At 39.0% G+C, this 27,428-nt stretch overlaps 1 protein-coding gene across 1 annotated transcript in view; it reads right to left on the reverse strand.

Annotated features, from left to right (window-relative positions):
- The window catches only part of PDZRN4 (PDZ domain containing ring finger 4), a 419,386-nt gene that overhangs the window by 64,021 nt on the left and 327,937 nt on the right, over positions 1-27,428 (reverse strand). Inside the window, exons 4-5 of the mRNA XM_069584607.1 lie at positions 14,556-14,812; positions 11,200-11,302 (exon numbers count right to left, since the gene is read on the reverse strand). Coding sequence (XP_069440708.1) covers positions 11,200-11,302; positions 14,556-14,812 — 360 coding nt within the window. The remainder of the gene's footprint in view (positions 1-11,199; positions 11,303-14,555; positions 14,813-27,428) is intronic.

Below are 27,428 nucleotides of genomic sequence, written 5' to 3' on the forward strand. Positions count from 1 at the left end.
TACCACTATGAAAAACAATATGGAGTTCCCTCATAAAAATTTTAAAAAGAACAACAAATGATCTAGCAATCCTGTCTCTGGGAATATACCCAAAAGAAACAAAAATAAGATGTCAAAGCAGTATCAGCACCCCATGTTCATTGCACCTTTCTTTATTCACAATAGCTAAGACATGGAAACTATCTAAGTGTCCATAAATCCATAAATGAATAAATAAAATGTGATATATATCATACATACATATGAAATATTATTCAGCAATTAGAAGGAAACCCTGCCATTAGCAACTACATTGATGGACCTTGAGGATATCATACTAAGTGAAATAAGTCAGACAGATAAGACTTAAACTGTGTTCTCATTTATATTTGGAGTCTAAAAAAGCCAAACTCAAAACCAGAGAGTAGAATGGTGGTTGCCAGGGGCTGGGGGTTGTGTGATATGAGAAGATGTTGGTCAAAGGGTACATACTTCCAGCTCTAAAATGAATAACTTCTAGATATCTAACTTACAACATGCTGACTATTATTAACAGTATTGTATTATAGCATAAGAGTTGCTAAGGGAGTAGATCTTATATGCTCTTACCACACATACAAAAATGGTAATCATGTGAGGGGATGGGTGCATTAACTAATCTTATTGTGGCAATCATTTTGCAATATATGCATGAATCAATCATCGTGTTCTTTATGTTTAATTTATACAATGTTATATATCAATTATATTTTAATTATATTTACATATATTTGATTTAAATATATAACAAATATATTTCAGTAACGATCTTTAAATATTTTGGACTACAAATACATAGATCAGATTTACCATCATTCTTGGTTCACCTGTATTATACATGCAAGGTTCCCTGTTACCCACACTATTGAATAAGTTAGATTGTTTAATACATAGTGAATACTGATGGCTGCACCATGTAACTGAACCAGAGCTTCACTGATAGCTTAGGGAGGAAAGGCAGAACATCTTAGGGAGGAAAGGCAGAACAATCATGCCAATACAAAACACATTCTCTTAATGATTCCAACATTTTTTTTCAGAGATGATAAATTGGTGGAAGAAAATCCAAACTATAATTATTTTCTAATTAAAAATTTTCTATAGAATAACACTGAATTTTTAAGAAAGCCATTTATTTCTAGTGCTGCATCTGCCACTTTGAATTGGCAAATGTACATGAGTTAATGTTCTAAACCCTAAAGGAGACAATATGGAGAGGTGTACTGCTTGCTACAAATGGTACTATAGACCATTTGTAGTCTCTAAAGACCAGAACAACTACTCATAGAAAATGTGTACCCTCACGTGTATGTGTTCTCTTTATAAAAACTCACAAAGTGTGGGTTGATATGTTTAAAATATTAAAATATTTATAAAATTTTTAAGGATTTGACTATGCATTTTTCTCACTTTGCTTAAGTGTATTTCAAGGAAAAAGCAGATGCTGACAATTCATTCCCTAACCAACACTGGTGGGCCCACAGATCTCACATGTGAGGATGCTATTATTGAAAAGGTAATAAGTCCCTTCTAGAGACAGAGCTAGAATTGGGACCAGACTCCTAGTTTGAATTCCTCCCACTTGATTACATTGCTTCTAAAAGGAGCATTAAAATCCTTTCTTTGTCCCTATGTAAACTTCTTTGAAAGCAGAAGTCATCTGAAAATATTATTTGATATGCAAATATTCACCTTAAACACAACCTTTCACAAACACCTTTCACTAATGCAAGAAAATCATCTGAATGTGTATCATTGAGCATCTTCAAACAAAAACTGAATATCAGCATTTTGATAAAATTCATACATGCAGTATAAGGAATCTTCATTTTATATCTAGGTTCCTATTCAAAGAAATGTTCCCTTGGTTACACTGTTTAATAACCAATTTGGAAGGTTCAATTTGCTTTTCATTGTTTTCTTAGGAAATTAGGTTTAGTGTTTTCATAATCAGTGAGGCAAAAGACAAATTTTCCTCATATTTGTTTTATGAAATTACATGACCAAATTAACAGCCCAACTAATTTCATTTCTTTCAGTAATTTCTAAAAGAATTACAGTAACTTTGATGACTCTTTCCAACTTTGTGTCATTTTCTTTCTAGTCATTCATTAAGGAAGACTTTTTTTAAAAAATATAGAGACTCATGACTTAGGCAAATCGTTCAATTTAATAAGCATCGGTATTCAAATCGGGAAATTCTGAGTCACCTCTGTTTGGAATATTAGGACAATATAGAATGGGATTACAAAGTCTCAGCCTCCACTAGGGTTCAACAAGTATAAAAACTAGGAAAACCATACAATGTATCGTGCAACAGGACATTTCTGAAAGTGGAAGAAGATGCCATTCATAATTAAATTGAACAGTAGTCATACATGCAGACAGTTTAAGGCAAATCAGGACATCTGATTATCCTAATAAAAACTGAACCCTAGTCCATTCTTTACCTATGTAAATTAGCATGTCTATTTGCTAGGGTCCTCCAACTTGTAAGTTTGGGGTAAAACATGCACATTTTCTTTGTTAGAAAGGCAACCAGAAAAATCCAGATTTCCTTCTTTTACAACCTGGCACAAGTGTCTGTTAACTGTTTATTCTAACAACTGGATTGTTAGTTGAATTATTATGAGAAAAAAAAGACTTTACCACTTTATTACAAAATTCTCTTCTTTGCCTTCATTTTGTTGATGTTTAGTTGCTAAGTGAAAGTTGCTCAGTCATGTCTGACTCTTTGCGACCCCATGGACTATATCGTCCATGGAGTTCTCCAGGCTAGAATGCTGGAGTGGGTAGCCTTTCCCTTCTCCAGGTGATCTTCCCAACCCAGGGATCGAGCCCAAGTCTCCCACATTGCAGGTGGATTCTTTACCAGTTGAGCCACAAGAGAAGCCCGTTTAGTTGCTAAGTCATGTCCAACTCCATGGGCTGCATGAATTGGCTCAAACTCATGTCCAAGGAGTCATACTATCCAATCATCTCATCCTTTGTTGCCCTCTTCTCCTCCTACCCTCAATCTTTCCCAGCATCATGGTCTTTTCCAATGAATCAGCCCTTTGCATCAAGAGGCAAAATTATTGGAGATTCAGCTGTAGCATCAGCCCTTCTATTGAATATTCAGGGTGGATTTCCTTTAGGATTGACTGGTTTGATCTGTCTTTCATTTAACCCTTTGAATTTGTATTCAGGGCTCATAGAATAACACCAGCAACAATGGTCAATACTTTGTTCACTCATCAAATGCTGCTGGGTGGCCTTCATGAACCAGGGCATGTGCTAGACTTTCCAGGTGATATAAAGATAATTAGGAGTGGTCACTTCTGTTAAAAATAAAAACCATTTAGAAGAAAAATATAAGTACAAAAGTCACTAAAGCCCAGGGAATCATGACAAAAATCTTTATGAAATATCATAGGGGAATTCAGTGATGGGAAAGTGATCGTGAGAAAGGTGTTTCAGGAATGAAAAAGCCCACAGTGAAGACACAGATAAAGAAAAGCTCACTACTAGAGTCTGGAAAAATAGAGCAGTGACAGAGTACAAAGGATCTTCAGTGCCACAGAGGGTATCTTAGAGTTAATTCAAGGAACAGGGCCCTACAAGACGACACACAGGGGAGTGATCCAATAAGAAGTGCGTTTAAGAAAGGCTGGTCTGGCAGTGGGGAATAGGATGGACCACAGATTATGGACTGACCCCAGGAGACCAAGAAGTAGCCTGGGATAAAGGAATGTCTTAGACAAAGGAGGAAGCAGTCATGATATAGGACATATAATCCCCAATATATGACAACTGGATGGTTTGGCCGCCACAATTAGGATTTTAATGTGATATAACTGATATGGTGAACTGAAGTGAAAATGGGAGTGTCCTTACTCGATCCTTTACTGAACCAATGCCTGCCTGGCCGAACAACATTTTATCTTAAATGTTCAGATTAATAAAAATATATTCACACATCATCTAGATTAGTTTTCAATTCAACACAGTTCCCCAAAGAATGAACTTATTAACATGATTTTTTAATGGATGATTTTATTGCTCAAGAGGTAAGTGGTATGAAGTTATTTTAGGTATTTTATTAATAATTCTAAAATGGAACTAACAAGTGGAAGGAAATAGATTGGTGAACTGTAAAGCACCCACTGAATTTAAACATTCCGAAGATTCTATACTTTCACACTGCGCACTATTTTCTCTTTTCCCTGATGTCTACCACAACATATGGATAGTATATAGTCTCTTTGTGAGTTGTGTTTTATACCCAAACACACTCCTGCTATTACTTTTTCAAACTTCATAAAACATTTCTCAGAGACTATACCTGTATGCAGGTCAGGAAGCAACAGTTAGAACGGGACATGGAACAACAGATTGGTTCCAAATAGGAAAAGGAGTACGTCAAGGCTGTATATTGTCACCCTGCTTATTTAACTTATATGCAGAGTACATCATGAGAAACGCTGGGCTGGATGAAGAACAAGCTGGAATCAAGATTGCCAGGAGAAATATCATAATTTCAGGTATGCAGATGACACCACCCTTATGGCAGAAAGTGAAGAGGAACTAAAAAGCCTCTTAATGAAAGTGAAAGAGGAGAGTGAAAAAGTTGGCTTAAAGCTCCACATTCAGAAAAATAAGAGGCATCTGATCCCATCATTTCATGGCAAATAGATGGAGAAACAGTGCAAACAGTGGCTGACTTTACTTTTGGGGGCTCCAAAATCACTGCAGATGGTGACTGCAGCCATGAAATTAAAAGACGCTTACTCTTTGGAATGGAGAAGGCAATGGCACCCCACTGCAGTACTCTTGCCTGGAAAATCCCATGGACGGAGGAGCCTGGTAGGCCACAGTCCATAGGGTCACTAAGAGTCGGACACGACTGAGCGACTTCACTTTCACTTTTCACTTTCACGCACTGGAGAAGGAAATGGCAACCCACTCTAGTGTTCTTGCCTGTTGAATCCCAGGGACAGGGGAGCCTGTTGGGCTGCCGTCTATGGGGTCGCACAGAGTCGGACACGACTGAAGCAACTTAGCAGCAGTAGCAGCATTCCTTGGAAGGAAAGTTATGACCAACCTAGATAGCATATTAAAAAGCAGAGACATTACTTTGTCAACAAAGATCCGTCTAGTCAAGGCTATAGTTTTTCCAGCGGTCGTGTATGGATATGAGACTTGGACTATAAAGAAAGCTGAGTGCAGAAGAAGCGTTGTTTTTGAACTCTGGTACTGGAGAAGACTCTTGAGAGTCCCCTGGATGGCAAGAAGATCCAACCAGTCCATCCTAAAGGAGATAAGTCCTGGGTGTTCATTGGAAGCTGAAACTCCAATACTTTGGCCACCTTATGCAAAGAGCTGACTCATTGGAAAAGATCCTGATGCTCGGAAAGATTGAGAGCAGGAGGAGAAGGGGATGACAGAGGATGAGTGGTTGGATGGCATCACTGACTCGATGGACATGGGTTGGGGTGGGCTCCAGGAGTTGGTAATGGACAGGGAGGCCTGGCGTGCTGTGGTTCATGGGGTCACAAGGAGTCAGACACAACTGAGCGACTGAACTGACTGACTGTAAGAGTCAGAGTCGTTTACTTGGGGAGGCTCTCAGTTCTCTGTCCACTGTGGAGTTTTACAAGCTTGCTTAACTATCCCTTGATGACGAACTTACAAACTGGATATAGGCGTGGATTAGAGAACATGTCAAATATGAGATTCTAAGAGTTTATAAGATGATGACTAGAAAAAATGCATTTTAATGGAGACTAAAATCTATTTCATTATATAGTTCTTTTTGTTTCTCCCTGTTTTAGCCCTTTGCTTAGGTTTAACTGAAACAAAAATGGCACTAGGATTAGAACCCCTAACACTGAGAACAAATACCTTTATTTATAATAGCCAATATATGAAAACAAACTATTTATCAATAGATGAACAGATAAAGAAGGTGCAGTATACATATATATATATATATATGCACACACACATATATGTATATGCATACAATGAACTATCATTCAGCCATGAGCAAGATGGAAATTCTTTCTTTGTGACATAGATAGATTTTGGTATTATACTGTTAAATTAATTAGATAGAGAAAAATAAATATGCATGGTATCACTCATGTGGAATCGAAACAAAACAAAATAAAGTCAAACACAGAAATGGAAAGTAGAAAAATGGTTGCCAGGGGCTAGCGGGTGAGGTAAACAGGGAGAGGTCAGTAAAACAGTACAAACTTGAAAAGAGAACAAATACCTATTAAAAGGGAGAGGATATCTGTTGTAACTGCATGGTGGTCTCAAGCTCCTTTCCAATTCCCTTGAACAAAAGGTGAAAAGGGACTGCGCTGCTCAAAGGTTGGTTCATGGAGACAGCAATAAGAACCCTCGTATATTCCTTCATCAAATACTGAGTACCGAATTACCGAATTTGAGACAGGTGATATGATGCAATGATGAACAGGCAGATAAGGTTCTGTCCTCACAGACTAGAAAGGAGACATATAGCTCTTACACATGCACACTAGGGACATTTTTCTGAAATCATGAATCGGCCCAAAAAGATATGATTAAAATCTCACTAATGCTTATTCTCTTGTTAACTATTTTTTTGAATGAACATGTCTTTGATTCAAAATTATCTTTTCTTTGACTATGTAAGAGAGAGATTATATACTTAAATTCTCGCAAATATTCTGCACATATTCACAGGGATCCAGACCTGGGAAATAAATTTTGCAAAATGACACTTCTCAACATAGCACAAGGGTTTACTTACGCTTTGCATAAGAATTGCTAAGAGGTAGCTAATTAATATGCTTAATGCTCTTTCTTGTTTATAGCCCAAGTTGGATTTTCAGTTAACATTATATAGCACTCTGACATGTACTTGTCTTTCTCTCTTTACCACCTGTCCAAGCAAATTTCTAAATACCCTTTCACAGTGATGACAATGTACACACAAGGGCAACTCTATGACTATTTAGGCTGCTGGATGTTTCTTCAGCTTGATTTTAGGCCGAGGAATAACAACAATTTCAAGTAGCATTTCTAAGTGATGAAAATCACCAGGCTTAGAAATGTTGCTAAAATTACTTGCTTATTGTATCTAACATGATATTTTATACTATCAAAATGTTGCACTTATTAATTTTCTGACTTTCCTCTCTCAACATTGAATTTTGAGAGCTGATTGCAAATGCTGCAGAAAATTCAACATCTTCTCTGCCCTCCTGCAATAGCAAACATATCTCTATTAAGAGTTGGACAAAAGAGCTCTATATTTCTCAAAGCCTTTCCCTTTAAATTATTTCTGGTAGAGGCTGGATGTGAGATCTGCCTGTGACTTGCTAAAGGCTATTTATGATTTATTTCAACCTTTAGCTGGCTCTATGAAAGAAAAAAATGAACAAAGTTGAAAATACAGAAAAAGAGTGCTTAATCCTCAGTGTTATTTCAATGGAAGTCAGCACCCTAACTCTTATGAGGGCTGCATTGTGTAAATTTTTATGTTTTTATTTTTTCCTTCAAAGTTAAAATTAAAATCCTTTATCATTTTTAATTAGAAAACAGTGCTATTGTTTTTGAAAAAAGATCAAACTTCAAGCTGTGAGTCTTTTAATACAGACTGGTCTGCTGAGACTTTTCTGAAGCACTGAGGGGAAATGTAAAACCCAGTCAAATAATTTTCCTGAGCAAAGTGGTGATAGGTCATGGTGAGATATGGGTGTCATTAAAATTTCATAGAGGTCCCTACCATACAGAGTCAGCACAGCATTGACTACAGTATCTCCAGAGAAGAGCTTGCTGTCTATCATGGCTCTGAGGGGAGCAGTTACCATCTTTCTATACAGTAATCTGCGTGTTAAAGAGTCCCTAAATATGTATTTACAAGATATTCAGGTCTGGTTTAGTCTATTGGGTCAAAAATTCCCACACGAAAAGCCCCTAAGTATGTATTCACAAGATAGATCAGCTTTGGTTCACTGAGTTGATAGTAAGTAAACCTTTTAAAAAGGTGCCTAAATATTAATAGTTGCATAGTTTGCTTTCAGCAAGTTCAGAAATGCAGTTCTGTACACTTTGTCTTTTAAGAGTAGATTTATTATGGTAGTTTCAGTGGATGCCAGAAGCTGTGTTTCACTCTGGCCTATGATATTTTGCTTTTAGAAAGTCAGAAGCAGAAAGCCCCCCAGAGCACAGACAATTAGAGCTACAAGACGAGATATGGAAGCACGGACACACAGGCGGAGCCTCAGGGCAGGGTGAATGCTGCCCTTCCAGACCATATCTTACCCCACCTCTGTCATCAGCCAGGTCCCATGCCCTCTTTTTCCTCCCACTGCTAGGCTGGAGACTACGTGCCCACCTTCAAGCTCATTCCAGCAGCAGAGGGATCATATGAGGACTGCAGAACCCAGCCAGGCTCTCCTTCAGCAACTTTGCATCTCATCCTAAAAGCCAAAGGTCCCTCAAGATAGGCCCCTACTCATTCCGAGTTTGCCTCCTACTGCTGCCTGTCTGTCCCCCTTGCCCGGGCCCCAGAGCACACTGGCCTCTGCTGTACCTGGGCACATCCAGGAGTGGTCCTCCTTTCGGCCCTTTGTATCCATGCTTGTGCTTTTCTCTATCTGGAAGGCTGCTCTCTCTGAATCCACCTGGCTAGTTCTCTTCGGGTCTCTTAAGAGAGCAGCCCTCCCTGACCACCTGTATAAGAGAGCAATACCTCATCCCAACACCATGTATTTCCTTCCTCTGTTACCCACACTGCTTGTTCTCCACGAGGACTTAATCACCATCTGATATAATGCATTTTCACTTGTTTTCTGCCCATCTGTGTCCCCTAAAGGTTAAGCTCCACTGGAGTAAAGGCTTTATCAATCCTAAATAAAAACCTAGATAAAAACCTGGCATCTTTTTTAACTGCTCAATAAATATTTATGGTACAACTGAATGAAAGCAGATGAAAAGGAGTCATATCTCTACTTTCCCAATTGCCTATTAATGTGTTTTCATTTTTAAGCTGAAGAGGAATGAGTATCTCTTTCTGAGATGAAGTGCTCTGTTTGGGCATTAGACCTCAGGTTCCTATAATACTCTCCGAGTGGTATAAAACTGGTCCTTCTTGAAGCATCATCCCCTCAACTTCTGGGTTATAACAGAGTTCCTGGAGAAGCTGGGATCATCTGAGCTAGTCACAGAAACACTTGACCAGTCTGCTTCTAAGTGTAATAGCATGTAAAGACAGCATTTCTAAATCTCCCCCCACTTCATGTGGTGAGCACAATCAGCTCTGGTGATAGCAGTGCGCTCACTAGGTCTCACAGTCCCATCTGATGTAATCAAGAGAGGTGGTATGTGAAACTCTGCCACGTTAGTGTAACAGACCGAGGTGTACTGAGTAGAATCACTCTCTTCTAAAGTTGGTCCATTATCCTTGGGTCTTCCCCAGTGCCTCCATTCCCCCATTAGCCATGCAGATATTCTCAAATGTACCCTTCCTCGTGACTGAAGCCTGTCACAGTACCTTATTCCTTATTTACATTTCACAGGAACATTCTTTATTTCAATAACTCAGAAAGGTGCCTTCGGCAAGAGAATCACAGCTGACAGCCAAGTAATGACTAGGATTCTGTGATTAGTTCAGATTACAGGCTACAGAAGACCGGTCTGAGCACTCACCACTGTCATCACACTGATGCTGGCCGCTATTAGGGGTTGACATTGGTTGGAAAAGAGGATGTGGTTCAGCTAGAGTAAGCACTAGAGAATCTGACTGTATTGTAATAGTCAATGACATGCTAATTATTGAAAATAATTTTTACTGTGACTCTGCTTAGCCTAAGCAAGTCTCTCTCCCATATCCTTCCCTAGCACACAGATGTATTTTAATAAAGCTTTATGGCACAAACTAAATAAAAAGTTGAAGTGATCTAGATAACTCCATTCCCCAAACCCAAAGCAATTAATTAACTGAAAGAAAGACATCGTTTAATCTTGAATTATTTGGATAAGTGACTCAACTTTGTAATTTATTTTGCATGAATAGGCAAAACAATGGATATTTCAGTGTATCAGTACTTAAGAGGATTTATAAAACTTTTCAATCAAATTAATGGAGAGGAGGGGATAAGTAATTAACATGAACAAAAATGACAAAACCATTTACTCAGATGTTGGGTATCATTGCACACACTTCCAAATTCTGGCTGAAAATAAATAATGATTTCTGTAATCCCCAGCAATGACTTTTGGAGGGAGATTTCAAATAAATGTCTATTTGCTTTAGGTGAGCTTCACTGAATTGGCCTTATTTAATTTCAGATCCTCCTAAGGGAGGAGATTTCAGGATTTCCTGGTTGTAAAATGGAAGAGAACTTTGCTGAGCTTGTATGACATCATCTAAAGCATTAAAAGGGCAGATAATCATGACTTCTTTGCTTGTTTACCAAAGCTTCTTTATGTCCTCAATCTACTTTATTTCCAAATGTCAGAGTAGTCTGAAACCTTTCAAAGATTTATAGACTGCAGAAACAGAGGAAATATTAGGATGAATCCTTTAACTTTTGTGAAAACGTTTAAGTAATTAATAGACAGGTTTTCGAAATTATTTCATTTCACAGTACACACACTCTAACGTGTACTATGTGAAGGTTAAACATGGTTTAACAGCAGAGGACATGAGGCCATCTCTCTTTCTAGAAAGTCAGGGAAAATATTCTTTAAACTACTGGAGTCTAAAATAAAAAGAATATTGAGTTTGTGAAAGGGAATATAAATAATATAAAATTTAGTTTATCAATTAAAATAAAAGTACTATAGAATGAATAAAAATAGTAAACACAGTCTTGGTTTTAAATGTAATTTCCTTTCCAAACTCTACTTGAAATTCTCTTATATTACAAAAAGAAGAAAAAAATGTAGCTTCCATAATACTATTTACACAAAGCAACAAAAATGTGAGCAAATTATTTTCAGGTTTATCTTATCAAAATGTTTTCCAATACACTTAAAATACTAGATACCAAATAGCTAAAACAAATATTTAAAAGCTCTTAGCTTAGATATATAGTAGATAAAATATTTCTCATAATAATAAATTAATTTTTTCTTTGTTATGCAAAATCCCTCAACCATAACTTCATGGAGAAGTGTGAAGTGGTGTGAAAATTATCTTACCTCGTATTCAAAGTCCTCTGTTCTGTCTGCATCAGCAGGCAAGCTGGAAAGATACTCATTGTCCTCATAAAATTCATGCTCCATTGGATGGAGAGAATGGCAGCTGTGGGGAATGTAGCAATATGATAGAGATGGATCAAAAGGGTTGTTCTCAAGATTCAAAAATGGCATTAGAATTTCACTTTAGTTTTCTCTGCTCACCAATAAGACCTATAGTGATCTAGCCTTTAAATGAACTACAGCTCAGAAAGAACAATTGCTTTTCTTTCTCCCTTTATATGAAATCCATCAATTTGATTTTCTGAGAGAATACCAAGATAATGGCTCATTGTCAGAGCTTCCTTTTGTGAAGGGCAGATGTGCACTCTACCCTGGCAATGGTGCCATATTGATACTCTGCCTGCCTTCCATTCCATCCAGTGGACTTGATACATACATGGTGTGTGGCTTTTGAGACTGCAGTCTACCCAAAGGTGGTATTTTGTAACAAAGGACTACCAATATCATAATTACAGCCTCAAACTGTTTCTGAAATCTGATTTTAAAAGCTCATACAGTCAGTCTTCTGAATGTATGGGTTCTGTATTTTTATTCAATTAACCATAGATCAAAAAATCAAATCTGAAGTTGGTTGAATCCTTGGATGCAGAATCCACAGGTGTGGGAGTGAAGTGGGAATTGTATTTTTCAGTCTGTAAATTGTACTCACATTGCCTCCATTTCTTGAGACTTCCTTCCTCATTCTCCCTCGTAACCCACATACACAAATGTTAAAGAATGTTCACGGTAATAACTCACTGGAAACTCCTATAAACCGTAGAGTTCCATAATCCTTTTAGAAAACATCCGGGGACGGAGAGAACTGATAAAGAAAAGGAAATGAAGGGGTTCCAGGACACTGTGTATGACTTTTATGTATCCATTAACTTTGGGAAAATGTTTTAAATAATTCATAGAAGTGCTCTCAAATTACTATATGCCATGATGTATACATGATACGATATGAAGCTGTGTGTGTGTGTGTGTGTGTGCTCAGTTGCTTGGTTGTGTCTCACTTTTTATAACCATTTGGACTGTCGCCCACCAGGCTCCTCTGCCCATGGAATTTTCTAGGCAAGAATACTGGAATGAGGTGTCACTTCCTCATCCAAGGGATCTTCCCGACCCAGGGATAGAGCCCACAACTTTTGCGTCTCCTGCATTGGCAGGTGTCTTCTTTACCACTGGCACCACCTGGGAAGCCCAATGTGAAAGCTAAGCACAGTTTAGCAGCAAAGGGCATGAGGTTCTCTATGAGAATTCCTAAGTCAGTGAAAAAAGCCTATGTGAAATTAACCAAGTTGGCTTCAGGAAAGGCCTCGAAGCCCATTTTGAACATTATGACAAATATGAACTTAGTAGTATAGACTAGTCCCCTTACCTATTAATAGCTAAAAGCCTGGAAGATCCATCCTGGTACCTCACAGGATCAGTGTAACTACTCTACCAGCCTCTTCTTACTGTTCTCTAATTTGGGCCCAAATAGCAAAAGCAGTGCAGGCAGCATCTTGCTTGCTGGTCTAAGAGCTTAAACCTGGACTGGTTTTGAGAAGCCCATTCCTCCTGCTTAAACATCATAACCTGCTGTTTGGAGCAGCTGATGTGTTTTCCTGGTCCTTGAATTATTAAAGAATGAGGCCTGCTTGAAGGACACCTTCCTGATACTTGAGTAAGCATTTACTGAGTATCTACAAGATGCCAGGCCCTATGCCAATTGCTGGAAATTGGTTGGGCACAAAATCAATTTTTTTCCTATTAATTGGGTAGAGCAGCAAAGTGGGGATTTTAATACAGTGTGATAATTATAAGGAGAAAATAGAGAAGCTCTGAGAGCACATACCAAGGGGTCAAATGCCTTAGGTTCAGAAGCCTGACCCTATCACTTCCTTTTGTGTGACCTTGACAAATTCCTTAACATTTTTTTCCTCATCTGTGACATGGGCATGGTAATAATGTAATGTGCTCACTCAGAAGAGTTTTGTGAGGAATATTATCTAAAACATGTTAAGTTAGCTAATAAATGTTAACCATCATTTATTCAAGAAAGTGTTTGTTGGATGGCTACTCTGCATCAGGCTGCACAAATAAATATTATTTGTTCTTTTGTTTGTGTGTTTTTCATTTCCCTTCTAGAAGATAAGCTCCAGGAGGTAGTGGCTTTGTTTTTGTTACCAGTTTTCTGCCCAGTACCGCGTTCTAGTGCCCGATACAAGGGGCTATTTAATAAGTAAGGGATGCATGACTAGAATCATAGGTCAGACAGACAGAGGCCCTGCCCACCTAGAAATGTAAGGTTTCAAGGAGTGGGGCACATGGCGCACATTAAAATTGCTTAGGGAGATTTCTGAAAAGTTTGAACGCCTATATTTTGGCCTGAGGTGGGACTGAGCCGGGCACTGCATTTATTCTGCTTTTCAAAGTTCCCAAGTGACTTTAATGCGCACATGTGAGTCACTGAGATGGACTCAATAGAAGACACTCCAGGGCAGGCAGGTGTCATGACCAGGTCTACATTTTACTAAATGGAACATGGATTGCAGCAGGCAATGAAAATGCAGGCAACAGAGAGTTCTGCTCTTATATAACAAGCTCTCAATCACTTTTGAATATTTGCTTAAAAACTCACAGAACAAAATGTGTGGGGCCAAATAGACTTCCAAAACTGCACAGGTAGGATTATTTGAGTAAAATAGCTGTAACAGCCTGTAACTCAGGTAAAAACTAAGAAGATATATTTGTTTAATAGTTCTTTATTTTGTAGCTCTATTTACTTCCTCTCAGACAGCCAGGACCTTTGGTTTACATCTCAATATATCAGGTAATTGCTTCCTGCAGAGAATTTCACCTTAATAAAGTGAATTTCCTAGCTTCTCCAAAGAAGAGAAAAACAAAAGAGAGAAGGAGAGCGAGGCAACCCACAAAGGAGAACAGAGTGCCAACATGCTGCTTCTAGGTCTGTCTTAATAAGGTTTTTGGCAACTTGAGTGAGAAAATCTATTTCCCTGACCAGTGCTTGTGAGCTGTGCAAGGTTTGTGATGACTGAAAATATGAAGATGAACTAATCAGAGCCAGACTTTCTCACTGCATCTCAGCAAGTAGGATTCCTGAGCTGAAACAATCATGTGGGTCAGGAAAGGGAGGACCAGGACAACTGAGAACTAATTGTATGGAGACACAGTCACAGATATTTTCCAAACAGAACTGAGAGCTTGTCTCTCTAACTGTCAACTTGCTACGGTGCCTGATTCTTTCCAACATCTACTTTCAATGACAAATGACAACAAATAAGTCTCTAGTAAAAATGACAGAAAAATACCTGTCTGAGAGCAGAAATGGACAGATGTCGGGCACTGGAGGGGTGGGTGGCCTAAGTTTGGCCAGGGCCATTATATGTTCAAAGGTGATGTCTGTCTGAGTGCTGGCATTTATGAGTCGCACTTCTGGGGTTGTCCCATAGGCTGGTTTACTGAGAGGTGTTCGCCTTAGCACCTGCACCACGATAGGCTCCTTGGCATTTCGAAAAGCTTCCACTGCCTCTTCATGGGTAGCCTTTGAGAGATCTTTCCCATTGACCTGCAAAGATAAAAGGGCATTGCTCATCTCAGAGGAAAGAACAGAGAGACTGTCATGACAGATTAATAAAAGGTGGGCAGGGGAGGTTTAAACAAGCTCTGCTATGAATTTTGTGAAGGAATATTTAATCAGACATTGACATTTATTGAACTATTCACCAACAGGAGAAAGTGATGGAAACTAGGAAAACAGTTATTTCTTATATCTTTACAAAGCACACTATCAGAATTATTAGTAAATATTTCAAACCTTAAACAACAAATAAGCCTCAGAAAATGATTAAAATCTTCAGCTAGGTAGAAATGGTAAGTATATCTTTTTTATGATCTATTTTCAATATTTAATTAGTCTTGTGGTTGTTTGGTCTCTAAGCCATGTCTGACTCTTGCGATCCCATGGACTGTAGCCTGCCAGGCTCTTCTGTCCATGGGATTTCCCAAGCAAGAATAGTGGAGTGGGTTGCCATTTTCTTCTCCAGGATCATCCGACCCAGGGATTGAACCCACGTCTATTGCACTGGCAGGTGGATTCTTTACCACTGAGTCACCAGGGAAGCCCTTAATTAATCTTACTGACTTGCAATGTAATTTCTGTCAGATTTATTTTATTTTCATCATTTTTATCCAAGACCATGTTATTGCTCATGTGCATGTTATCCTAAGTCCTTGCCATTCACAGTATGGTTTGTGGACCAGCAGCATAAGAGATTAGAAATGCAGAATCCCTGGCCATACCCCAGACCTGCTAAATGAGAACTTGCATTTTAACAAGATACCAGCTGATTTACGTGCATAAGAAAGGAACACTGCTCTAAAACACCTCTGAGAAAGTATGCCATGTCCCTTTGTCTCCTCACCTATATTCACCTATACCGTTTATGACTCTCCAATGTAGCCTGGACATAACAGAGGAAGAGGGGATGTTTGCCCTTTCCTTCCATCACTGCTTCTCAGTTGGGCCAACCATTGGCATTTGGGGGATAAAAATTTTTCTTTTAGTGACACTCTCTCATGCCTGCTTTTTTAAGGGCCAATGATGTTTCCCCACCTTTGTGGCACCCAAAACACCCACAGGCTTTTCTGATTACCCTCTTGAGAGGCAGACTGCTCTCAAACTGTCATCAATTTATTCCCCTAACATGGGTTCTAGTAACACAGCCTCTTAGTGGAAGTTGTGTTTTCATAAACAGCTATTGTATCCTAAAAGAAAGTCAAAACTCCCACCCCAAATGAACCAATAATGTTGGCTTTTGCAAATAGGAAGAGATTCTTGGGAGTACAGTACTGTGCTCAAAAACCCTGAAATTATACCATTTCTGGACAACTAAACCACCCATCTGCTGGTGAGGCTCTAATTGCTGCTGCTGCTGCCAAGTTGCTTCAGTTGTGTCCGACTCTGTGTGACCCCATGGACGGCAGCCCACCAGGCTCCCCCGTCCCTGGGATTCTCCAGGCAAGAACACTGGAGTGGGTTGCCATTTCCTTCTCCAATGCGTGAAAGTGAAAAGTGAAAGTGAAGTCGCTCAGTCGTGTCTGACTGTTAGCAAACCCCATGGACTGCAGCCTTCAAGGCTCCTCCACCCATGGGAGTTTCCAGGCAAGAGTACTGGAGTGGGGTGCCATTGGTGCACCAGCAAATCTTTAGAGATCCCTGGAAGCCTTCAAAAGACACAAAGGGAATCACTGAGTTGCAGCCAGCGAGAGATTGCTGACATTCAAATGAGCACACTTTGTCCCTCTAAGTAGAGAGGGACAAATATTTGCATGCTCAGAGCAAATGTGGGACATTTTGGGGTAAATGATACAGTGCCAGGTGGAAATTGTCATGTCATGTAGAGATAGGCTTAATGACCTGGATGAGCTAATTTACTAATTTACTAATTAGTTGAGCTAATTTACTCAACTGACCCTGAAAGAGTTAATGTGCCTTCAGAAATTGAGCAATTAAGTTTCCTCACCAGCACCATAGGACCCAGTACAGTTCTAGAATAACTAGTAAGAAACTTCAGTTGGAGATTTGGGTGTTTACCTACCAATGTGCATAGTCATTAATTTTCTCCATGAACTAGAACATTACCACTGAGTTTTCACTGATATAACTTTGGAATGGCTTGATGGCTTTGGGCATATGGGGCAATGTGAACACAGTACACCTACTAACTTTTAGCACTTTCAGATGACAGGCACTCTGGAGTGGACACTACTCCTGAAGACCTGTAGTCAGCAAATGGTAAGAGAAGTTCCAGGGTGGAAAAGTACAAACTGAAATCTGGCTTCTTGTGTTGAAGAGCGTCATCCTCTGTCTCTTCTTACAGTCAGTGTTTACTAACTCCAGAATTATGGAAGATGATCCAGTGGTAGATAGACTCTTCTGTCATAATCTATGTGATATGGAAGAATTTCCCTTTTATCCACACATTTCCTGCTTCATGGTGTCCCTTCAACTGAGTGAATATTCATTTGTGCAAGATTTCATACTTTTACCTCTCTGAAAAGAACTCTTGGTCATAATCTGTTACCAGTTATTTAAAACCTACTGGAACAATGTCAATAATGCTATCTTTTCCTATAAGCATTGTATCTAGAGTAACTCCTAACAATGGCAGAATGAAAGTGTTCTTTTGAAGGAACTTTAAACATTATCTGAAGGTAAATGGAAAACAATTTGTGGCCATGGTTTCTTCCAGTCATACATGAAATCCTGTGTGTGTGTGTGCTAAGTCATTTCAGTCGTGTCCAACTCTTTGCGACTCTATGGACCATAGCCTGCTGGGTTCCTCTGTCCATGGGATTCTCCAGGCAAGAATACTGGTGTGGGTTGCCATGCCCTCCTCCAGAGGATCTTCCTAACCCAGGGATTGAACCCTCATCCCTATGTCTTCTGCATTAACAGTAGGTTCCTTGCCACTAGCACCACCTGGGAAGCCCACTGCTGCTGCTGCTACTGCTAAGTTGCTTCAGTCGTGTCTGACTCTGTGCGACCCCATAGACGGCAGCCCACTAGGCTCCCCTGTCCCTGGGATTCTCCAGGCAAGAACACTGGAGTGGGTTGCCATTTCCTTCTCCAATGCATGCATGCATGCTAAGTTGCTTCAGTCGTGTCAGACTCTGTGTGACCCCATAGACAGCAGCTCACCAGGCTTCTCTGTCCACAGGATTCTCTAGGCAAGAATACTGGAGTGGGTTGCCCATTCCTTCTCCAGGGGACGCCCACATGAAATCCTGCTAATGCATAAATTGTATGTTATTAAATAGTGAAGAAATGCCATTATTCTATTTCTTCCCCAAGGTGGCTCAGGACCCTGCCTACAACCTAGTCTTGAGACTCCTTTGTTTCTTACTTGTTTTAATGATCTTCAAAGAAAGAATAATTTTTAAAAAGTAAGTTCCTTAATGATAAAGATTATTTATCTCATGCTCCTATAAGTGAAGTAAGATCATTTTTGCAAAGTTCAGAAAACTATAAAAAAATTTGCAGAAACAAAAAATTACTGGAGAGTATTTTAGCCTGTGAAATTACTAGTTCTTATCATAATACTTAGTATATGCAGATAATATTAGCATTCATACAGCAAGATCAATAGCTATTGATTCTAAGACCTGTACATTCATTCATTTACAACCATGGCATTTATATGCAGAATTAATTTTTTGCTTTATGGACAATTGAATGCAATCTTAAAAAAGGACAGTCAATATAATCTCAAATATCTTACTTCCCTATTGGGAATGCTCTTTTCTTCTAGTTATCATGCAGCTGACCCCTATTTTCATAAGCTGTTTAATATTTCTCAAAGTAAAGAAGTCTATGACCTTTGAAGGCTCAGTATACTGCCCCATGTGATCCCTTAGAAAATGTAAGCACTGATGATATGAAACACTCTTTTTTTCACTTCACTTGAAGTTCATCAACATACTGTTAGCCTACCAAAAGGTCACTGTAAGTTATGCCTTTCACAATAGAAAAAAGAAGAGTTTCATTGGTATTTTCTGGCAGTTCCTTTACTCAGTTATCATTAGTTACAACTAGGGAGAAGAATAATTTTGAAATAATACCTGAAATTGTAATCCTATAGAAAATTTTGAAGTAAATTAACAAATTCATAGCAAAACTGTATTTTCCAGGTAGTTAGATCCTAAACCAACAAGATATTTGGTATTTCATAGTGCCATATCGTTATCCTTTTATTTCTTTTCCATCATATTCTTTCCTTCCCTCCCTTCACTATTCCTTCCCTCTTCCTCTCTCTCTACCTCAATCTTGGTTTTGTATGGACCATATATGTGAAATGAAATTGGAGAAGGAAAAGTCAGCTATTAATGGCATTCCAGTTAACATAGGTAGTTAAGAGTGCTGATCCAAGCAGTTCTAGGTGCCTAATCAATGGAAGGAAGCAAAAGTGGTAGAAGTTGATTTTCAGGAGGAAAAACTGGGTGAAGAGTGATGGGAGCAAAATCGATGGGAGGAAATGTAACTTGAAAATTAAGATATACCCATGTATTACAGGGTGTAGGTTTGAAGAGTACATGCAGAAGGCTGAGGATTTGATTGAAGCATGGTGTAGAGAAAGAGACCTTTTTCTAAAGTGGTTGTTAACGAAGTGACTGAGAGGTTAAAGCGTCCTAATAAACACGAGAAGTATATGAGGTAATTCTCTCTATTACTATAACATTTGGATTTTTGATAACTGTGGACAAAACTGATTTGTTTCTAAAGCTACCTAGCAACTAGAGTAAAACTGAAAAGACTCATGTAATTGCTCTCTGATAAGAAGCTCACAGCCTAGAGTGGAGCAACTGGGCTCTGAAATGGTGATTAAGTCACCTGATTTGAGATAAATGAGAGACCAGGCACAATATTGATAAGATTATCAGAATTGGTAATAGCATAAAAGAGGAAAGGAAGATGCTAATGATAGAAGTTCTTGGAGAAACAGAGATGTGGTTATCCTCAAGAAGAAAAATAGATTTGGGATTGGAAGCAAGTGTAAAGAGGAGCCTTAAACATGCCAAACTTGGAACAGTTCTACTAGATGTTTAGTGACTAAAAGAAATCCTAACCATGGGAAACCCTTTCCAGAGAAGGTCTTCCTCTTTCCTGCACTTACTTTATCAATTTAGTTGATATGTTGAAAATATATACATTTTTACAGATATGAAAAAATAAATACCTTACTTCTAAAAATTATTTTCCATTTTATTGATACAGGGAAGTCACTTTTCAGCAAGCAATGCAAAAGAAGTGAGAATCCATTTGTTGTGGCAGATGGGCTAATTAATCCATAAGCAACTTGTGAATGTTAAGTAAAAAATATAGCTTTTCATATGTAAACCAAATCAGCTATCATTTGGTGAAGCTTCTGTTTAACTAAAAATCAATCTACTCTTTTGGATAAACTGCAAAATCTGAGCTACTTGTCAACAACCTCCCCAGAGTGACTGGTGGCCTCAGCTTGTATGTGAGCTCTTCTGCTTTGATTATTCCTCCAAATCCAGCTACATGCACAATTTTCTTGAGTGTCAGAAAACAAACAGGCTTTTCTTTTTTCCAAAGCGCAAATAAGGGCATGAATGACCAAATCACCCTGGTGTGATTTCATTTCCAAGGTCAGCTGTTTGGGACGATGAGGGTTTCCAAACCTCTGGGCCTCTTACAGAAACAAGGGCTTTTAAGTATCTCTGCCTTTCATGAGATTACACATATAAGAACACTCAGTAGAAGAGGTGCAGAATACCAAAGATTATGTACAATTTCAAGTGGAGAACAAGCAAGCATAAAACACTTAAATACTGTTTTTTAATGTTTATAAAATTTAATTTATTTTTTTCATGCATTCACTCATTTATTTTCAGCATTATGGAGATACAAATAAACATAATAAGATATTTAACATGTACATGGTAGTGATTTAATATATGTATGTGTTGTGAAAGGATTCCAAATAGCTAATTAACACATTTATCACTTCAATTAATTAATTACGTTTTCTTTTAGGTGAGAACATTTACGTTCTATTTGCTTAGCAAATTTCAATTATATAATACAGTGTTATCAACTACAGTCACTATTTTTACTTTAGAGCCTCAGATCTGAGTGTTGTAATTCTGGTTGGGCATGACAGTTTACAAGAACTCTCACCCTCACGAATAACTATGAAATAAATTTTGATTAGAATCCCTATGTGATTGCTGATCAAATTCTCTGATAATTATGGGGGTGTTATAAAAACAGAGCCTAATAATGTTTTATGTAAGAAAAAAGCAATATTTAAACTGCTGCTAAAATGTTTAGTATGAAAGGAATTTAAAATAATCCAAACTCTATATTCATTAAAACACTTGGCATATACAATCTGTAAATCAGTTTCAAAGAATTTAAGCATATCGCCTTTTTCTAAACTTCATATGTTTGATTCTAGAAGGACATCTGTTATGTAAATTAAGGACAGCATAGCATAAGAAATATTTATAGCAAAAAGAACTCACAGAAAAGGAATTGTGCAACATGTTATGAAGGAAATCTTGTGAGATTGACTAAACTTAATTTTGAAACGTTTGAAAAATATTGTCAATGAACAAAACATTGGTAGGCCTGTGATAATCATATTTTAGAAAGTGAGAACGTAAAAAATGTTATGTTGCACCAAATCAAAAGTCTGTGTAGTTCAGTGTTCTTTTGACAGTGCTGTTGTCAGATTTTGGGAAGAGACTATGGTAATTATCACACAGGTTCTAATGAGCAGACTTATTCAGAAGTGATCCTGGGGCTCCTTCTGTCTTGCCTGGACTGCAGGGTGGTAGCTTCATTTTCCTGGTGTGTGAGGTCTTGCAGCTTCCTTTGAGCTCCAAAGGCTCCCCAGTGCTGGGTAGCTGGCTTTCCCAGAAAATGGAGATAACTGACTTCTAACTCAGACAGCCTAAATCTCCTGTGTTTCCCTCCTGACAACGTGACCCTAAGAGAGCAACAGCAGGGTGGGGTCTCTCCACTGGAATACAGACCCACTATATGTGCAAGAGTTCCAGGTCCCCGTGTGCTGCTGACCCCTGACTTGTATGTTTTCCCAATAGAGACTGTGTTGTGCTTTCTGTGCTATGCTTTATCACTCAGTCGTGTCCGACTTTTTGCCACCCCATGGACTGCAGTCCAGCAGGCTTCTGTCCTTGGGGATTCTCCAGGCAGGAATATTGGAGTGGGTTGCCATGCCCTCCTCCAGGGGATCTTCCCAACCCAGCGGTCAAACCCAGGTTTCCTGCATTGCAGGTGAATTCTTTAGTGACTGAGCTACCAGGTAATCAATAGAGACTGTGGTCTAACCTATAACTTGCAACAGTGCAGAATTTGCCCTATCAACCCTGTGTGACACACATTTACAACATAAAGAACTGCATTTATTCAAAATGCTTCTACATGTAACATTATGAATTGCAGACTCCTATTAACCCAAGGAGATATTTTAAAAGCCTAATAATATATTTAGTTAACTGATTGTGACACTGAGGTCGCTACTACAGGATGCTGTTTCCCAGCTCCTTTCACAGTACATCTTGATGAAAGTGTTCCCAAATGCAAGCAAGACTCATCTCCAACTTTTCTTATTAAGATGTTGTAGACCCAGGACTTCCCTAGTGGTGCACTGGATGGGAATCCACCTGCTAATGCAGGGGACATGGATTCGATCCCTGGTCTGGGAATATTCCACATGCTATGCAGCAACCAAAGCCCCTGAGCCACAACTACTGAGTTGACACTCTAGAGATGGTGAACAGCAACTACCGAAGCCTTTGTGCCTGGAGTCTGTGCGCCTCAACAAGAGAAGTCACCGCAATGAGAAGCTCGTGCTCAGCAAGGAAGAATAGCACCTGCTTGCTGCAACTTGAGAAAGCACTCACGCAGCAGTGAAGACCCGGCACAACCAGAAACAAATTTTAAAAAATGTTATAGACCCATTATTTATGGATTTTTCAGAGCTCTTCTTGAACTAGTTTATAGTTTTGGTTATAGGAAATCTTGGGGATGCATTTTTAATAATTGCCTTTCCCCTTATTACCTTTTCTCTGTCTTAATTTTTGTATTCCTTCTTTGGTATTTTCTGTTTTTTTTTTTTTTTTCTTTTCATTGCCACACTTTTCTTCCTGGATTTTCCATTTGGCTGGGATTTAGCAAATTTGAAGAGTGGTTATATATGTGAATGATTCCAATTATTAAAGGAACAGGTTATGATAGTTTTGATTCTTACTGAGGGAAATAAAATGTATGCAACATAATTTTATTTTCCTTGTTATAAATAAATTTATCTTCTCTCCCCTTAATGAAAGAAATGGAAACTCCTCCTCTTTGGCACATGAGCTGGTGTTTCTTGGTTTGTCCCTGAGATCCATAGTGTACTCTTTTCCACCCAGCTCTGTATATGCTGGGATGCTGCCAACTGTATTCCATGTCACTGGGCTCCCTTGCTTTATGTCTTTTGCTTGCCTTGGCCAGTGGTAAGAGAGCTAATGTTCTGTTTTATCCAGGCCCTCCCTTCCTGACCAGAGCTGGCTTTCAGGATGCCAGCTCTGGTCAGGGTTGGTTCACACCCTGGCTTACCTTACCTCTTTCAGGTTTGTGAGTAGTAAGGATTTCTCTTTCTATTGCTACTCCTTGTGTTCATTCCCTTAACTCTGCTCATACCTCTGTAAGTGTTCCTTTCTTCAATGAAACTCTTTGAGTGTGCTCTCTGTTTCCTACTTATTAATATAACTAGGCATGGAACTCCTGTGATTTAAAAAAAGCAATAACAAAATAATGGTTAAAGGGGTGGGATGGGGAGGAAGATGGGAGGAAGTTCCAAAAGGGAGGGGATATATGTATATTTATGGCTGATTCATGTTGAGGTTTGACAGAAAACAGCAAAATTCTCTGATGCAATTATCTTCAATAAAAATAAATTAATTAAAGAAAAGCTAAAACTTACCACCTTGGCTCACTATTGGTGATATTAATCTTTATGACTTGATGAGGGGGAGAGTGAGAGCACTCGAGAGATGGGGTGGGGAAGAGAGGAGAGACAGAGAATCAATCTAAAGCACGTGTAAAATGTTAATGTTAAATATGTTAAATGTTTATTTAAAATGTTAAATAAAATTCTATATGTATGGTATTTGAGAATTCCTTATACTATTCTTATAACTTTTTGATGAGTCTGAAATTATGTCAAAATAAAATGTCTCAAGATACTGCTATATTTGTTATTAGCTACAAATGTATTTTTGCTATAATCATTTAGAGTTAGCAAATAATTCTAAGCAATTGATGAATTATAAGGTCCCTACAGAGTGTTTTTGTATTTGCATATCTTTAAGAGGAACAGATTCTTGGTCTGAACTGAATGTCTTTTTTCTTGTGCACATATCACACACACACACACACACACACACACACACACACACACACACACACACACCCCTACAGCAAAAAACACAGATTGCTATCACCAACTTTATCATTGTCATAACAATTCATCTACTGAGTATCACCTGAAATCCTGTTCTCCTCCAAGCTGAGCTATTTAAAAAGATAGATGACTGCCTTCTGGCTAATTGTAGGAGTTCTTTCATTACTATAAAAGACTTTTTATATCTCAAGTGACTCTATAAGCAGTGAATAATGACTTGAAGTCTTTGGAGAAGAGTCCACTGATGAAATGGTAGGATAACAACTACTTATTGACCTTTTACTTCCTAAGATAATACTAAGCTGATGTAGTTGATTATTAATAAACCTATCCATTGAGTTTTGACACATCAGATCCAAATATGTTAAACTTAGAGAAATTCTGAAGGAGACATAAAATTTCCTGCAGCAGGCCTACGGGTGTAAAGACATAAGGCATACATAGGGCAAATGCTGTTAAAATGAACTCAAACTATTTCATTGGGAACAAACGTCATTGTAATTAAATGACCCATATTTTCTTTAAAAATTACTATAAACAGCATAAGCAACTAAGGATTCAGACAGAACTATACATTTTTCATACTCACTGAACAAGCGGAAATGTGCTCTCAGCCCTTGGACAGGATCTCTTGGTACCATTTTCATGATGAGAACATATATGGATATTAAGAACATAATTTTGGGTCTCAGCCACACTAGCATAGTGTCATAGAAGTGTTAAAAATAACTTTCTGTTAAATCGAAGGAATACTAGTGTTATACATAGTTACTAATGAGGGACAAGATAGTGACTTATTTGTAATAGGACACTGATGACAACATCAGAGATGCTGAGTACATCTTCACCAGAAGTCCACTGTCCCCTATCTACAAGCATATCAAAACATGATTAGCTATTTAAATGGCTCTGTGCAACAAACACTGGATGACAAGAAGCTGTGTGTTTTGTCTAGCACTGCTGTTTAAGGGCCCCAAACGTGTTTGGCACATACTTGACAATAAATATGTTAAATAAATTTTTATGTATTTATCAGGATGCATGTTAAAACAACCTGGAGAAGGAAATGGCAACCCACTCCAGTATTCTTGCCTGGAGAATCCCATGGACAGAGGAGACGGGCAGGCTACAGCCCACGGGGTCACAAGACACAACTGAGTGACCAAACCACCACCACCATGCTAAAACAAATGTGACTGGGTTTGTCTCTAAAGTGACCTATGATTATGGGCAAACTGCGTGCCTTTCATTGCCCAGCTCTATTTTGTAGCCCAGTTATCCATATTATTCCTTTTACTTAAATCTACCATTAAAATGGATTTGAGTGGCAAAGAAAAGGGCATTAATTGCTCTGCTCTAGAGCCTCGCCTGGAAAATCCCATGGACGGAGGAGCCAGGTGTGCTGCAGTCAATGAGGTCGCTAGGAGTCGAACACGACTGAGCGACTTCACTTTCACTTTTCACTTTCATGCATTGGAGAAGGAAATGGCAACCCACTCCAGTGTTCTTGCCTGGAGAATCCCAGGGACGGGGGAGTCTTATGGGCTGCCATCTATGGGGTCACACAGAGTCAGACACGACTGAAGCAACTTAGCAGCAGCAGCAGCAGCAGAGCCCCACCCACCATTCAGTGTTTTAGCAAAAAGAACAAGGACTGGGGTCTATACAGAGTTCTCAATATCAGTTGTGGGACTTTAAGTTATCTAAATTCTCTGAGCCTCAGTTAATTCATCTGGAACAGGAGATAGTAACACCACTCACAGAGCTATGGACAGGATCACGTAAATAATACAGCTAAGGCAGCTGACATGCTATGACGTTGATTCATGCTTCCTTGATTCCTTCCCTTCCTTCCTGGGGAACTCGAGTGACAGAGACCAGGTGATTCTCTGGGGTTACAAGAAAATACCTGTGCTTACAGTCCTGGCAGCAACAATGACAATACCGGTTAGCACCCAATGAGCATTCTTCACAATAAGCCAGAAGCTGAGCCAAGCCCTTGGCCTCTGTTAGCTCAGTCACATCCAAGAACAATCATGTGAGGTAAGAATTTTATCCCCATTTGAAAGCTGTGGAAGCCGAGGATCAGAAGGCATAAGGAAAAGCACCTGCTCTCACAATCTGCTAGGGAAAAACAACAGCTACATCTGTAATTGTAAGCAAACTTGTAAAGAGCTGAAATAAAGGTGCTAGTATAGTTCTATGAAAGTATCAAGGGCCAACCATATCTGGCACTATTGTGATTTGACTCCAGGACTTGACATTTGAGGCAGTCTTAAAGATGTAGAGTTTCATTAGCAGCAAAGATGGGAGTAAGGAAGAGAACCCAAGGGCAAAGGAATAAAAGAGCAAGATTTCTGGGAACCAGTAGGAAATCTGGTGTAACAGAGTTCAGAGGGATTAGGGTAAGTACAGAAAAAAGAGTCTGGAAAGGAGGCTTTCACAAGTTTCCCGTGTTTGCAATGGGCCGTGGCAAGGTATTCGTTCACCTTGCATCTGAAATATAGCATGGTCTCATTTAGGTTTTGAAGATAACTCCAAAGTCTACAGTGAGAAGTAACTAAAGCAGGGAAGGCATTTAGGAAGATCAGTTCAGTTCAGTCGCTCAGGCGTGTCTGACTTTTTGCGACCCCATGTACTGCAGCACGCCAAGCCTCCCTGTCCATCACCAACACCCAGAGTTTCTCAAACTCATGTCCATCGAGTCAGTGATGCCATCCAATCATCTCATCCTCTGTCATCCCCTTCTCCTCCCACCTTCAATCTTTCCCAACATCAGGGTCCTTTCAAATGACTCAGTTCTTTGCATCAGGTCCAAATATTGGATTTCAGCTTCAACATCAGTCCTTCCAATGAATACTTAGGACTGGTTGGATCGACTCTCAAGAGTCTTCTCCAACACCACAGTTCAAAAGCATCAATTCTTTGGCGCTCAACTTTCTTTATAGTCCAACTCTCACATCCATACATGACTACTGGAAAAACCATAGCTTTGACTAGATGGACCTTTGTTGGCAAAGTAATGTCTTTGCTTTTTAATATGCTGTCTAGGTTGGACATAACTCTTCTTCCAAGGAGTAAGCGTCTTAATTTCATGGCTGCAGTCACCATCTGCAGTGATTTTGGAGCCCAGAAAAATAAAGTCGGTAACTATTTCCACTGTTTCCCCATCTATTTGCCATG

Source organism: Ovis canadensis, chromosome 3 (assembly GCF_042477335.2).
Source record: "Ovis canadensis isolate MfBH-ARS-UI-01 breed Bighorn chromosome 3, ARS-UI_OviCan_v2, whole genome shotgun sequence".
NCBI lineage: Eukaryota > Metazoa > Chordata > Mammalia > Artiodactyla > Bovidae > Ovis > Ovis canadensis.